The following is a 12,742-nucleotide window of genomic DNA, read 5'->3' on the forward strand; positions in this document are numbered from 1 at the left end:
GTCTTTGCATGTAACATGCCTGCTCGTGGCTCAGTGCCTCTTGTTTCGAATCCTCACTGTTTCATTTCCTTTCCAGCCGACTGGAGCAAAATGGAATCAAATCGGTCCCACCGGCGACTTTTACCACGTATAAAAAACTGCGGCGGATGTAAGTAAGGAATAGATCAGGTAGACGCACACAGTCACTTGCCCAGGGTAGGAGAATCTAGAACCAGAGGACACAGGTTTCAGCTGAAGGGGGAAAAATTTAATAGGAACCTGAGGGGTAATTTTTTTTCACACAAAGGGTGGTGGTGGGTGCATGGAGCGAGCTGCCGGAGGAGGTAGTTGGAGCAGGTGCTATCGCAACGTTTAAGAAACATTTAGACAGGTACATGGATAGGACAGGTTTAAAGGGATATGGGCCAAGCGCAAGCAGGTGGGACTAGTGTAGACGGGTAAATTGGGCAAATTGGGCTGAAGGGCCTGTTTCCACATTGTACGACTCTACACAGAATCAGTGCACAAACAGAATCTGTTCCTAAACCCAGCCTAGATTGGATGATAGATCGGCCATGAGGGGACAAGTTGCCTATTGCCCCCTGTGGCACAATTGAAAGCCTCTAGATGCGGGGGAGTCTAGGACCAGAGGGCCCAGCCTCAGAATAAAAGTACGTACCTTTGGAAGGAAGATGAGGAGGAATTTCTTCAGCCAGTGTGTGTGGTGAATCTGTGGAATTCATTGCCACAGACGGCGGTGGAGGCCAAGTCATTGGGGGCATGTTTAAAATGGGGATTGACAGGATCTTGATTAGTAAGGGTGTCAAAGGTTATGGGGAGAAGGCAGAAGAAAGGGGTTGAGAGGGAAAGATTGATCAGCCATGATAGAATCGTGGAGTCGACTCGATGGGCTGAATGGCCTAATTCTGCTATTATGACATGAACTTATGTGGCGTTACAAACCAGTGGCCCATGCAAATTTAACCTTGCTCACAAATATTTAATACGTTGTGTATCGTTAATAGAGAGTGGCCAGTGATTGTGATCGGTCACTGTTTTTCTCTCCTCGGTTTGCCATCTGTTATGTTAGTGAAGGTCTTTTGCACAGTCACCCACCCCCAATGCAATGCAGCTGGAAGAGCCGCTGCCTCACAGCTCTAGAGACCTGGCGTAGATCCTCACCCCCATGATGAGGTTGAATGTTCTCCCTGTGACCAAGTGGGTTTCTTCCGGGTGCTCTGGTCTCCCCTCACATCCCAAAGCGTGTGGGTTTGTAGGTTAATTGCCCCTCTGTAAATTGCCCCTGGTGTGTAGGGTCGTAAGGTCATAAGTGACAGGAGTAGAATTAGGCCATTCGGTCCATCAATACTACTCCGCCATTCAATCATGGCTGATCTATCTCTCCCTCCTAACCCCATTCTCCTGCCTTCTCCCCACAACCTCTGACACTCGTACTAATCAAGAATCTATCTATCTCTGCTGCAAAAATATCCACCGACTTGGCCTCCACAGTCCTCTGCGGCAAAGAATTCCACAGATTCACCGCCCTCTGGCTAAGGAGCGATAGAATTGGGGAGGGAAGGGTTTTGACGGGAATGTGGGATGAATGAACTGGGATTGGTGTAAATGGCTAGTCCCACCTGCCCGCGTTTGGCCCATATCCCTCTAAACCTTTTCTATCCATGTACCTGTCCAAGTGTCTTATCGGCGAGACCAAGCGCAGGCTCGGCGATCATTTCGCTGAACACCGCTGCTCAGTCCGCCTGAACCTACCTGATCTCCCGGTTGCTCAACACTTTAACTCCCACACTCCCATTCCCACACTGACCTTTATGTCCTGGGCTTCCTCCAATGTCAGAGTGAGGCCCAACGCAAATTGGAGCAACGGCACATCATATTTCGCTTGGGTAGCCTACACCCTAGCCGTATGAACGTTGACTTCGCTAACTTCAAGTAGCCCTTGCTTTCCCTCTCTCTCCATCCCCTCCACCTTCCCAGTTCTCCCACTGTCTCTGACTACATTTTATCTCTGTACCCTGACATCAGTCTGAAGAAGGGTCTCAACCCGAAATGTCGCCCATTCCTTCTCTCCAGAGATGATGCCTGTCCTGCTGAGTAACTCCAGCATTTAGTATCCTTTAAATGTTGTTATAGTGCCTGCCTCAACCACCTCTTCTGGCAGCTCGCTCCATTTTCTCTCTATCCTCTGATTGAAAAAGTTACCCCCCAGGTTCCTATTAAATTTTTCACCGCAAACCGTTTCCCTCTGGTTCTCGATTCCCCTAGACTGACATTCAACCTACCTATTCCGCTAATGTTTTTATACACCTCTATAAGATCATCCTTAATCCTTCTGCGCTCCAAGGAATAAAGTCCTAGGTTACTCAGCCTCTCGCTATAGCTCGGGACCTCAGGTCCAGGCGACATCCCCGTAAATCTTCTCTGCATTCTTTACATCCTAACAACACCCTTTCTCCAGCAGGGTGACTAAAACTGAACCCACAACTCCAAATGCGACGTCACCAACGTATTACATAACTAAAACATCCTGTGAATATGTCTCTAGTCATCATCCTGACCAAACCAGGCAATGGTCATCTCCATGCTCATGCCACCTGGTTCCTCCTTCGTCAGTTCATGCACCAAATGCCTGGGATTGATTAGTTTGGTGATACAGCATAGAAGCAGGCCCTTCGGCCCACTGGCTCCATGCCGACCATCCGTCACCCATTCACACTAGCACTATACTATCCCACTCTCTCATCGGCGTGGACTCGATGGGCAGAAGGGTCTCCTTCCACACTGTATCTCTAAAGTTAAAGTCTAAAGTCTAAAGGTTTTTCTTTCCATTTTAGAGACCTCAGCAACAACCAAATCGCTGAGATTGCTCCTGACGCCTTCCAAGGACTGCGATCCCTCAACTCACTGTGAGTATTCAATAGGCCAGCGTAATGGAAGAGGTCTCAATGCAATACGATACGATACGATACGATAGAACTTTATTTATCTCAGGAAGGAAATTGGTCTGTAAACTGTCATAAAACAGAACATGAAACATGAAATTAAAGTGACGAGTGGAAAGGATTGGGGATGTGAAAAGATTGGGGAGGAAGAGGGAGGGGTGGGAGTAAATGGTCTCAATGGTATCAATGCTCTCAACTGCACTTTAGTTGTCACATGTACTGAGGTACAGTGTAACTCAGCGGGTCAGGCAGCATCTCTGGAGAAAAGGAAGAGGTGACGTTTTGGGTCGCAACCCTTCTTCAGACGGAGAGTCAGGGGAGAGGAAAATTAGAAATATGAAAAGGTACAGATCGGATCAGAGCCGGCACTGGTGGCCAAAGAGCCCACAATGGTCCATTGTTGGCTGCTGGGGAGGTGATAACGAGGGGAAACGAACAGTAAAACTCGTACGCCGACTAGGGTGGGGGAGAGATGGAGAGAGAGGGAATGAAAGGATTACTTTCCTTAAATGAGCAAAATCAATATTCTGACCGCTGGCTTGTAAGCTGTGAATTCTTCTTTGTATACAGTTCAGTACGTACCACTCTACATAAGCACTTAGATACATCTTAGATAAATAAGCATCTCACGTACAGTATATTTGCAGCCAGTTGACCTGCTGGTCAGTGGCAGAAACAAAGAACTGCGGATGCTGGTTTTATACCAAAGATAGACACAAAGTGTTGGAGTAAACTCAGCGGGTCAGGCAGCATCTCTGGAGAAAAAAGGAATGGGTGGCGTTTCGGGTCGAGACCATTCTTCAGACTGAAAGTACGGGGTGGGGAGTGAAGAGCTGGCAGCGAGAAAAGACCAGGACAAATCAGGGCCGGTAACAGATGACCTCAGGCAGGGTGGTGCCCTGGTGGGCCCAATGTTGGGTGGGGAAGGTGTGATCTCAAGAGGGACACAATGTGGTGAAGCTGGTTAAACGTTGATGGGGGCGGAGGGGAGAGGGGGAGGGGAAGGGGGGGAGGTGAGTGCAGGTAGAAGTTATTTAAAATTAGAGAATTCAACACTCATACCGCTGGGTTGTAAGCTACCCAGGCAAAATATCAGGAGCTGTTCCTCCAATTTGCGTGTGGCCTCACCCTCACCCGCTCTATTCAATCCCCGTTGATGCATGTAAGGGTCGGCACCAGCTCCACCAGGAAAACCTCACCCTCTCTTTTCACTTCATGGTTTTATGCATCTCTATAAGTTCACCCCTTAGGCTCCAAGGAATAAAGTCATAGCCTGCTCAACTTCTCCCTATAGCTCAGGCCCTTGAGTCCTGGCAGCATACTCATAAAATTAAATGCTCTGCACTCCTTCAGGCTTATTGCCTTCTTTCCTATAGCAAAGTGACTAAAACTAAAGACAACCGTCCAAATGCGGCCTTGCCAACACCTTTAGACTTTACTTTGTACTCTAGCGATGCAGTGTGCAAACAGGCCCGTTGGCCTAGTGAGCCTACGCCGACCAGCTTACCCCTTACACACTTTACAATTTCCAATTTGGAACAAAGGACAATTTACAATTTCCTTCTACCAAAGCCAATTCGCTACAATCCTGTACGTCTTTGGAGTGTGGGAGGAAACCGGTGCACCCGGAGAAAACCCACGTGGTCACGGGGAGAACGTTCAAACTCCGTACAGACAGCACCCGAGGTCAGGATCGAACCCAGGTCCCTGGCGTTGTAAGCCAGCAACTCTATCACTGAGCCACTGTGCTGCCCCTAGTACATCTGCAACACTCCATCCCAACCTCTGTATGCACCAATGTCGTGACTGATGAAGGCCGGCATGTTGAAGGCCTACTGCTCTCTTGGAAAATATCCTCGTGTCAATACCGTCCTGGGGTCATATTACTGTCTTGAAAGCTCCTCTATCTCCTCTGTTTGCAGGGTCTTGTACGGAAACAAAATCAATGAACTACCAAAAGGTGTTTTTGATGGACTCTACGCTCTTCAACTACTGTGAGTGTTTGGTCTGTTCGATTAAGCTTGGCAAGGAACGGCACTGTTTGGTGAAGCAGGATAAGGGAGGGAGTGTTTAATTGTCGTATATACCCACACCTGAACAATGAAACTCCTCCTTGTTGCAGCTTTACAGGCCTGCAAATCCAATAACACGGCAATACATATTCAATGATCAGTGATATCATGAATTAATAATAAATAACGATTTAGCTTAGTTTAGAGATACAGTGTGGAAACATTCCCTTCAGCCGACCAGCGATCACTCCGTATACTAGCACTATCCTGCGCACCAGAGACTATTTACAATGTCACAGAAGCCAATTAGGCTAGAAACCTTTACGTCTTTGGAGTGTGGGAGGAAAGCGGAGATCCCGGAGAGAACCCATGCAAGTCACGGCGAGCACCTGGAGAAAACCTACGCGGTCACGGGAAGGACATACAGGCAGCACTCGTCGTCAGGTCTCTGGCGTTGTAAGGCAACGACTCTACTGCTGCACCACCATGCCACCCTTAGGTAGTATTACATGGGGCGGCACAGTGGCGCAGCGGTAGAGTTGCTGCCTTACAGTGCCGGTGACCCGGGTTCGATCCTGACTATGGGTGCTGCCTGTACAGAGTTTGTACGTTCTCCCCCCCCCCCCCCCCCCGTGACCTCGTGGGTTTTCTCCAGGCGCTCCGGTTTCCTCCCACACTCCAAAAACATACAGATTTTTAGGTTACTTTCCTTTTGCAAATTGTAAATTGTCCCTAGCGTGTAGGGTAATGTTCATGTACGAGGTGATTGCTGGCCGGCATGGACACGGTGGGCCGAAGGGCCTGTTTCTGAGCTGTATCTCTGTAAAGTCTGAAGCCTGAACCTATGCTTCTTAAACTATGTCAGTGTCATTCACCCTTTATCACAAAATTTCATTCACCCTCGACTAAATTTTCTTATGTTTTTTGGTAATTTTCGTCTCATTCTCCCTTGTGTATAATTTTATATATAGTTTATTTGTCACATGAGCAAAAAACATAAATTAACTCATTTCTGAAGCGTTTATTTTATTCAGCGTTTCGAACATCCTAAAAATATGTAAAGAAAACTAGTAGTGAAAACAAAAAGAAGTTTAATTATCACTGGAGTTGGAAAATCATTCTATTAGATGATTAAAAAAAAAACATTCCAACGTCTATACACTGGGCTTCAGCCCCATCCTACCCTTTCGGGCTTTGATGACTGCAGTTTTTTTCTTGGAAAACAAGCTCAAAAAACCTTGGTCTTCCCTAAAAGGTTATAAATTTGGGAAATATCCTGCTACTTTCAAATTAGAAAACCACAGGTAGAGAGAAAAAAACATCAAATTTCTGGCTCCACTGCCATTAAAACCAATAAGTCAAGTCAAGTCAAGTTTATTCGTCACATACACATATGAGATGTGCAGTGAAATGAAAAGCGGCAATGCTCGCGGACTTTGTGCAAAAAACTACAAAACGGAATGGAACAGAATCACATATTCACATATTACATATTTGTGGAAGGAAAAAAAGAAAAAAACATCAATTTTAAAAAGACATCACACAACAGTAGAATGGTTCAGTAAAGTTAGTCCCTGGTGAGATAGGAGTTTACAGTCCTAATGGCCTCTGGGTAGAAACTCCTTCTCATCCTCTCCGTCTTCACAGCATGGCCACGGAGGCGTTTGCCTGACCATAGCAGCTGGAACAGTCTGTTGCTGGGGTGGAAGGGGTCTCCCATGATCTTGATGGCTCTGGAGTTGCACCTTCTCATATATAGTTCCTGCAGGGGGGCGAGTGTAGTTCCCATAATGCGTTCGGCCGCACGCACTACTCTCTGCAGAGCCTTCTTGTCCTGGGCAGAGCAGTTCCCAAACCAAATCGTGATGTTTCCGGACAAGATGCTTTCCACAGCCGCTGCGTAGAAACACTGCTTAATAACCACGTTCATGGCAATGCCTTTTTTAAGTATAGAAAAAAATATATAAATATCTGAATAAATTAAGTCATTCACCCTTCATTCATCCCTCTAGTTCCATTCACCCCAAAATAATTTATTTCACCCTTGGGTGAACAATTCACCAGTTTAAGAAGCACTGGCCTAAACTAACCAGACCGTGATAGTATAAATCCAATATCTGTAGTGCAACCAAGTTGAAGTCCACAGAAGATCGTAGGTTAGTTTATTATTATCACGTTTACCGAGTTACAGTGAAAAGCTTCATGTTGCGTGCCATCCAGTCAGCGAAAAGGCTGTACATGATTACAATGAGCTGTCCGCAGTGTACAGATACAGGATAAAGCGTATAATGAAACTGCTCACAATATGCGTTCCGAGCAGTGCCTTATATAGCCTCAGCTGTACTTCCCTGTTGTAATGCTTTGACCCAGGTTTGTCATGGTTTGGCCCAGTTGATAATGTTGCCTCCTTTGCTCTCTAGGTTGCTGAACGCAAACAAGATTAACTGCATTCGGGCGGACACCTTCCAGGACCTCCAGAACCTCAGTCTCCTCTCGTTGTACGACAACAAGATCCAGACACTGCCCAAAGGCACCTTCAACTCTCTCCGTGGTATCCAGACACTGTAAGTACATCGTCACCCTTCACATCTCCGGCATCCAGACCCATTAAACCTGTCTCATACCTTGTAATAATAATAATAATGGATGGGATTTATATAGCGCCTTTCTAATACTCAAGGCGCATTACATCGCATTATTCATTCACTCCTCAGTCACACTCGGTGGTGGTAAGCTACTTCTGTAGCCACAGCTGCCCTGGGGCAGACTGACGGAAACGTGGCTGCCAATCTGCGCCTACGGCCCCTCCGACCACCACCAATCACTCACACACATTCACACACATTCACACACAGGCAAAGGTGGGTGAAGTGTCTTGCCCAAGGACACAACGACAGTATGCACTCCAAGCGGGATTCGAACCGGCTACCTTCCGGTTGCCAGCCGAACACTTAGCCCATTGTGCCATCTGTCGTCCCAACAAAGGGTGGCACGGTGGCACAGCGGTAGAGCTGCTGTCTCACAGCACCAGAGACCCCGGTTCGATCCTGATCTCGGGTGCTGTCTGTACGGAGTTTGTACGTTCTCCCTATGACCGCGTGGGTTTTCTCCGGGTGCTCTGGTTTCCTCCCACATCCCAAAAACATTCCCAAAGAACCAATTTGTAGGTTAATTGGCTTCAGTAAAATTGTGTACGGGGTGATCGCTGTTGGGCGCGGACTCGGCGGGCCGGAGGGCCTGTTTCTGCGCTGTATCAATAACGTCGAAAGTCTAACTGAACATGCTGGTTTACGAAAAAATATAGTAGAATATTGTAGAAACAAGGAAATGAAGATGCTGGTTTAAAAAAAAATTGTGGAGAGATTTTTTTTAAATAGGAAAAATTTAATAGGGACCTGATGGGTGTGTGGAAAGGAGGATATCACAACGTTTAAGAGACATTTGGACAGGTACATGGGTAGGATAGGTTTAGAGGGATATGGGCCAAATGCAAGCAGGTGGGATGAGTGTAGGCGTGGGTGAGTTGGGCTGAAGGGCCTGTTCCATGTTGAATGACTCTATGACTCTCTATGACTCTCCAAGGCACCTGGCCCAGAACCCGTTCATCTGTGACTGCCACCTCAAGTGGCTTGCCGACTACCTGCGCTCTAACCCCATCGAGACCAGCGGGGCACGGTGTGCCAGCCCGCGGCGTCTGGCCAACAAGAGGATCGGGCAGATCAAGAGCAAGAAGTTCCGCTGCTCAGGTACTGGGGGCGCAAGGGCGGCACGGGGGCGCAGCGGGTAGACCTGCTGCCTCACAGAGCCAGAGACACAGGTTCAATCCTGACCTCGGGTGCTGTGTGTGTGTGTGTGTGTGTGTGCGTGCGTGTGTGTGTGTGTGTGTGTGTGTGTGTGTGTGGTTTGCACGTTCTCCCTGTAACTGCACGGCTTTTCTCCGGGTGCTCCGGTTTCTTTCCGCATTCCAAAGACGCACAGATTTGCAGGTTAATTGGCTTCTGTAATTTGTCCCTCGTGTCTAGGACGATTAAGTAGGATAACATGGAACTCGTGAGCGGGTGATCGATGGTTGGCGTGGACTCGGTGGGCCAAAGGGACTGTTTTAATGCTGTACCTCCAGACTCCAAGCGCTGAGATGAATGTCGGGGAGGTTAGGGAGTGTCTGGGTCCGTGTCTCAAACCCATGGAATGGTCCCTCAGGAAGACCATAAAACTGAGGAGCAGAATTACACCATGTGGCCCATCGAGTCTGCTCCACCATAGATCATTCTTGGTGATCTATCTTTCCCTCTCAACCTCATTCTCCTGCCTTCTCCCCGTAACCCTTGACACCCTTACTAATCCTGAACCTATCAATCTCTGCTTTACAAAGACCCAATGACTTGGCCTCCACAGCCGTCTGTGTCAATAAATTCCACAGATTCATTTATTGTGTCATTCAATCTCTAGCTAAAGAAATTCCTCCTCATCTCCTTTCAAAAGGTACGTCCTTTTATTCGGAGGATGTGCCCTCTGGTCCTAGACTCTCCCGATAGTGGAAACATCCTCTCCACATCACTCTATCCAGGCCCAGGAAGGGACAAAGGATGTTAGCTCTGGATTAATTCAAGAGACAATCGGGATAGTTCCCAGACTTTGGAACCATTCAACCTTTGTTCAACCCATTCCCAAACATGTCCGTTTCCTGAGACAAATGCAGAAATAATGTGAGGCTAAATGTAACTCTGGAAACATCTTTCAGGTTTAGGTATTGGTTTCTTATTGTCACCTGTACAGTGAAAAGCTTTGTTATTCATGCTAACCAATCAAATCAGATACTATTCATCAACACAATTAAGACAAACTCAAGTATACCACATAGAGAAAAGGGGAAGATACAGGGCAGAATATAGTTCTCAGTATTGCACGCATCAGTTCCAGAGACAAAGTCCAATGTCCACAATGGGGTAGATGTGAATCGGATAGTACCCTAGCTTATGGAAGGACCGTTCAGAAGCCTGATAACAGAGGGGAAGTTGTTCCTCAGTCTGGTGATGCGCGCTTTCAAGCTCCTGTACCTTCTGCTAGACGGGAGTGGGGTGAAGAAGGAATGACCTGGGTGTGACAAGTCTTTGATTATTTTGGCTGCTTTTCCAAGGCAACATGGTGTGGATGGAGTCAATGGTGGGAGTTTGGTCTGTGTGATGGACTGGGCTAAATCCACAACTCTCTGCGATTTCTTGTGGTCTTGGGCAAAGCTGATCCCAAACCAAGCTGCGATGCAATCCGGCAGTATGCTCTCTATGGTGTATCTGTAGAACCTAGCGCCTCAGCTCTTTGGCTGAGAGTATTATCTCTGATGAAGCACTGTCACAGTGCTTTGCTGCACAGTTCTTGTTTAACGTTTCTCTGTCCTTTCCCCCCATAGCGAAAGAACAGTATTTCATCCCAGGTAAGACCCCCTTAGCTTGAACATATCTCTGCTAGACACTAATCCAGGTGTGACATTGTTACAAGCTACAGGTGGCACAGTGGTAGAGCTGCAGCCTTGCAGCGCCAGATACCTGGGTTCCATCCTGACCACGGGTGCTGTCTGTGCGGAGTTTGTGCGTTCTCCTTGTGACCGCGTGGGTTTTCTCCGGGTGCTCCAGTTTCCTCCCACACACCAAAGACGTACATGTTTGTACGTTAATTGGTTTTGGTAAAATTGTAAATTGTCCCTAGTGTGTGGGGGTGAATTGTTCTAGTGCAGGGGGCGAACGCTGGTCGGCATAGACTTGTCGGTTTCTGCACTTTATCTCTTAACTAAACTAAACTAAACTAAATGAACAAGTAAGGTACACAAAATTGCTGGAGAAACTCAGCGGGTGCAGCAGCATCTATGGAGCGAAGGAAATAGGCGACGTTTCGGGCCGAAACCCTTCTTCAGACTGAACAAGTAATTCTTTCTAAATTTGGTTGGTGTGTGAGAATTATGTTTTCAGAGACAAATGTATCCTTCTTCAATACTGGAAGTACTTATAAAGGAGGAAGAAGATTTACGTAGCTTCACTCTGTATCTAACCCGTGCTGTCCCTGCCCTCCTGGGAGTGTGTGATGGGACAGTGTAGAGGGAGCTGTATCTAACCCAGGGCAGAGTAAATATAGTCCATGTCCTCCACAGATTCTGCCTCAACCGCTGAGTTCTTCTTGTTTTTTTGCTTTTTTAAACTGTTGTCCACTGTGTGGAAACATCAAAGACTAGTGGGAACAACTTTAAGGTGAGAGGGTGAAAGTTTAAAGGGGATGTGCGAGGCACGTTATTTTGATACAGTGGGCGGTGGGAGCCTGGAACACACTGCGGGGTTGGTGGTGGATACAGCAGTGGTGTTTGAGGGTTTTGGACAGGCATTTGCATGTGCAGGCTAAGGAGGGTTTGGGGGTAACGGTAGAGTTGCTGCTTTACAGCACAAAGGACCTGAGTTCGATCCTGACTATAAATGCTGTCTGTGCTGAGTTTGCACGTTCTCCCTGTGACAGCGTGGGTTTTCTCCGGGTGCTCTGGTTTCCTCCCACACTCCAAAGACGTGCGGGTGTGTAGGTTAATCAGCTTCAGTAAATTGCCCCTAGTGTGTGGGATAGTGCTAGTGTACGTGTGGGCCGCTGGCAGGCGCGGACTCGGTGGGCCGAAGGGCCTGTTTCCATGCTGTACTGTATCTCTAAAGCCTAAAGCAAAATCTAAAGAATCATGAGCAGGCAGGGATTAGTTTCACTTGGTATCATGTTCGGCACGAACATTGTGGGCCAAAGGGCCTGTACCTGCTCTGAAGCGTTCTGTGTTTCTATGTTCACTTATTTCGGCAGGTATGGTGGACCAGAGGCTGGGGAGTGAGTGTGACAGAGACATGGTCTGCCCTCCAAAGTGCCGCTGTGAGTCTAACGTGGTGGACTGTTCCAACCAGAAGCTGACCAAGATCCCGGACTTCATCCCACAGTCAACCATGGAGCTGTGAGTCGGCAAAGGGCCCATCGGTGTAACAGAGAAACTCACCTCAGAAACTCAGAAGGCTGTGGAGGGCACGTCAGTGGATATTTTCAAAGCAGAGATAGATGGATTTTTGATTTGTACGGGTGTCAGAAGTTATGGGGAGAAGGCAAGAGAATGGGGTTAGGAGGGAGAGATAGATCAACCATGATTGAATGGCGGAGTAGAACTGATGGGCCGAATGGCCTTATTCTGCTCCTATCACTAATGACCTTATGATCTCTCCCCTTCTCTGGGTACCACACAGTGCCCGATAGCAAATGGTTGGTGTAGTATAGACAACTAGGGGCAGCACTAGGCGCAGTGGGTAGAGCCGTTGCCCAGCAGCACCAGAGATCCGGGTTCGATATCGATCGTGGGTGCTGTCTGTACGGTGTTTGTACATTCTCCCCGTGCCTGCGTGCGTTTCCTCCGATTTCCTCCCACGCTCCAAAGACGTGCAGGTGTTTAGGTTATTTGCCTTCTATTAATTGTCCCTAGTGTGTAGGATCGTGTGAGTGCGCGGGGATCGCTGGTTGGCGCGAACTCGGTGGGCCAAAGGGCCTGTTTCCGTGCCGTACCTCTAAACTAGATAAAACTAAACTAGAGAACATAGGTTCAAGGTGAGAGGGCGAATAAATATAACCAAGCCAAACTCAAGTACAATAGGTAGAACGAAAGGAAAGATACAGATTGCAGAATATAGTTCTCAGCATTGTGGCGCATCAGTTCCAGAGACCAATGTCTGCAATGGGGTAGAGGTGAATCAGACAGAACGCTAGCAGATGGAACAGTATAGTTCTTGC

The 12,742-nt window shown here is 47.7% G+C and overlaps 1 protein-coding gene across 2 annotated transcripts in view; it reads left to right on the forward strand.

Moving 5' to 3' along the window:
* The window catches only part of slit1 (slit guidance ligand 1), a 135,416-nt gene that overhangs the window by 56,225 nt on the left and 66,449 nt on the right, over nucleotides 1–12,742 (forward strand). For both annotated transcript variants that reach the window (XM_033034122.1, XM_033034121.1), the window contains exons 10-16: nucleotides 77–148; nucleotides 2,835–2,906; nucleotides 4,865–4,936; nucleotides 7,375–7,518; nucleotides 8,537–8,700; nucleotides 10,362–10,385; nucleotides 11,777–11,921. In XM_033034122.1, coding sequence (XP_032890013.1) covers nucleotides 77–148; nucleotides 2,835–2,906; nucleotides 4,865–4,936; nucleotides 7,375–7,518; nucleotides 8,537–8,700; nucleotides 10,362–10,385; nucleotides 11,777–11,921 — 693 coding nt within the window. The remainder of the gene's footprint in view (nucleotides 1–76; nucleotides 149–2,834; nucleotides 2,907–4,864; nucleotides 4,937–7,374; nucleotides 7,519–8,536; nucleotides 8,701–10,361; nucleotides 10,386–11,776; nucleotides 11,922–12,742) is intronic.

Source organism: Amblyraja radiata, chromosome 15, assembly GCF_010909765.2.
Source record: "Amblyraja radiata isolate CabotCenter1 chromosome 15, sAmbRad1.1.pri, whole genome shotgun sequence".
Taxonomy (NCBI): Eukaryota; Metazoa; Chordata; class Chondrichthyes; order Rajiformes; family Rajidae; genus Amblyraja; species Amblyraja radiata.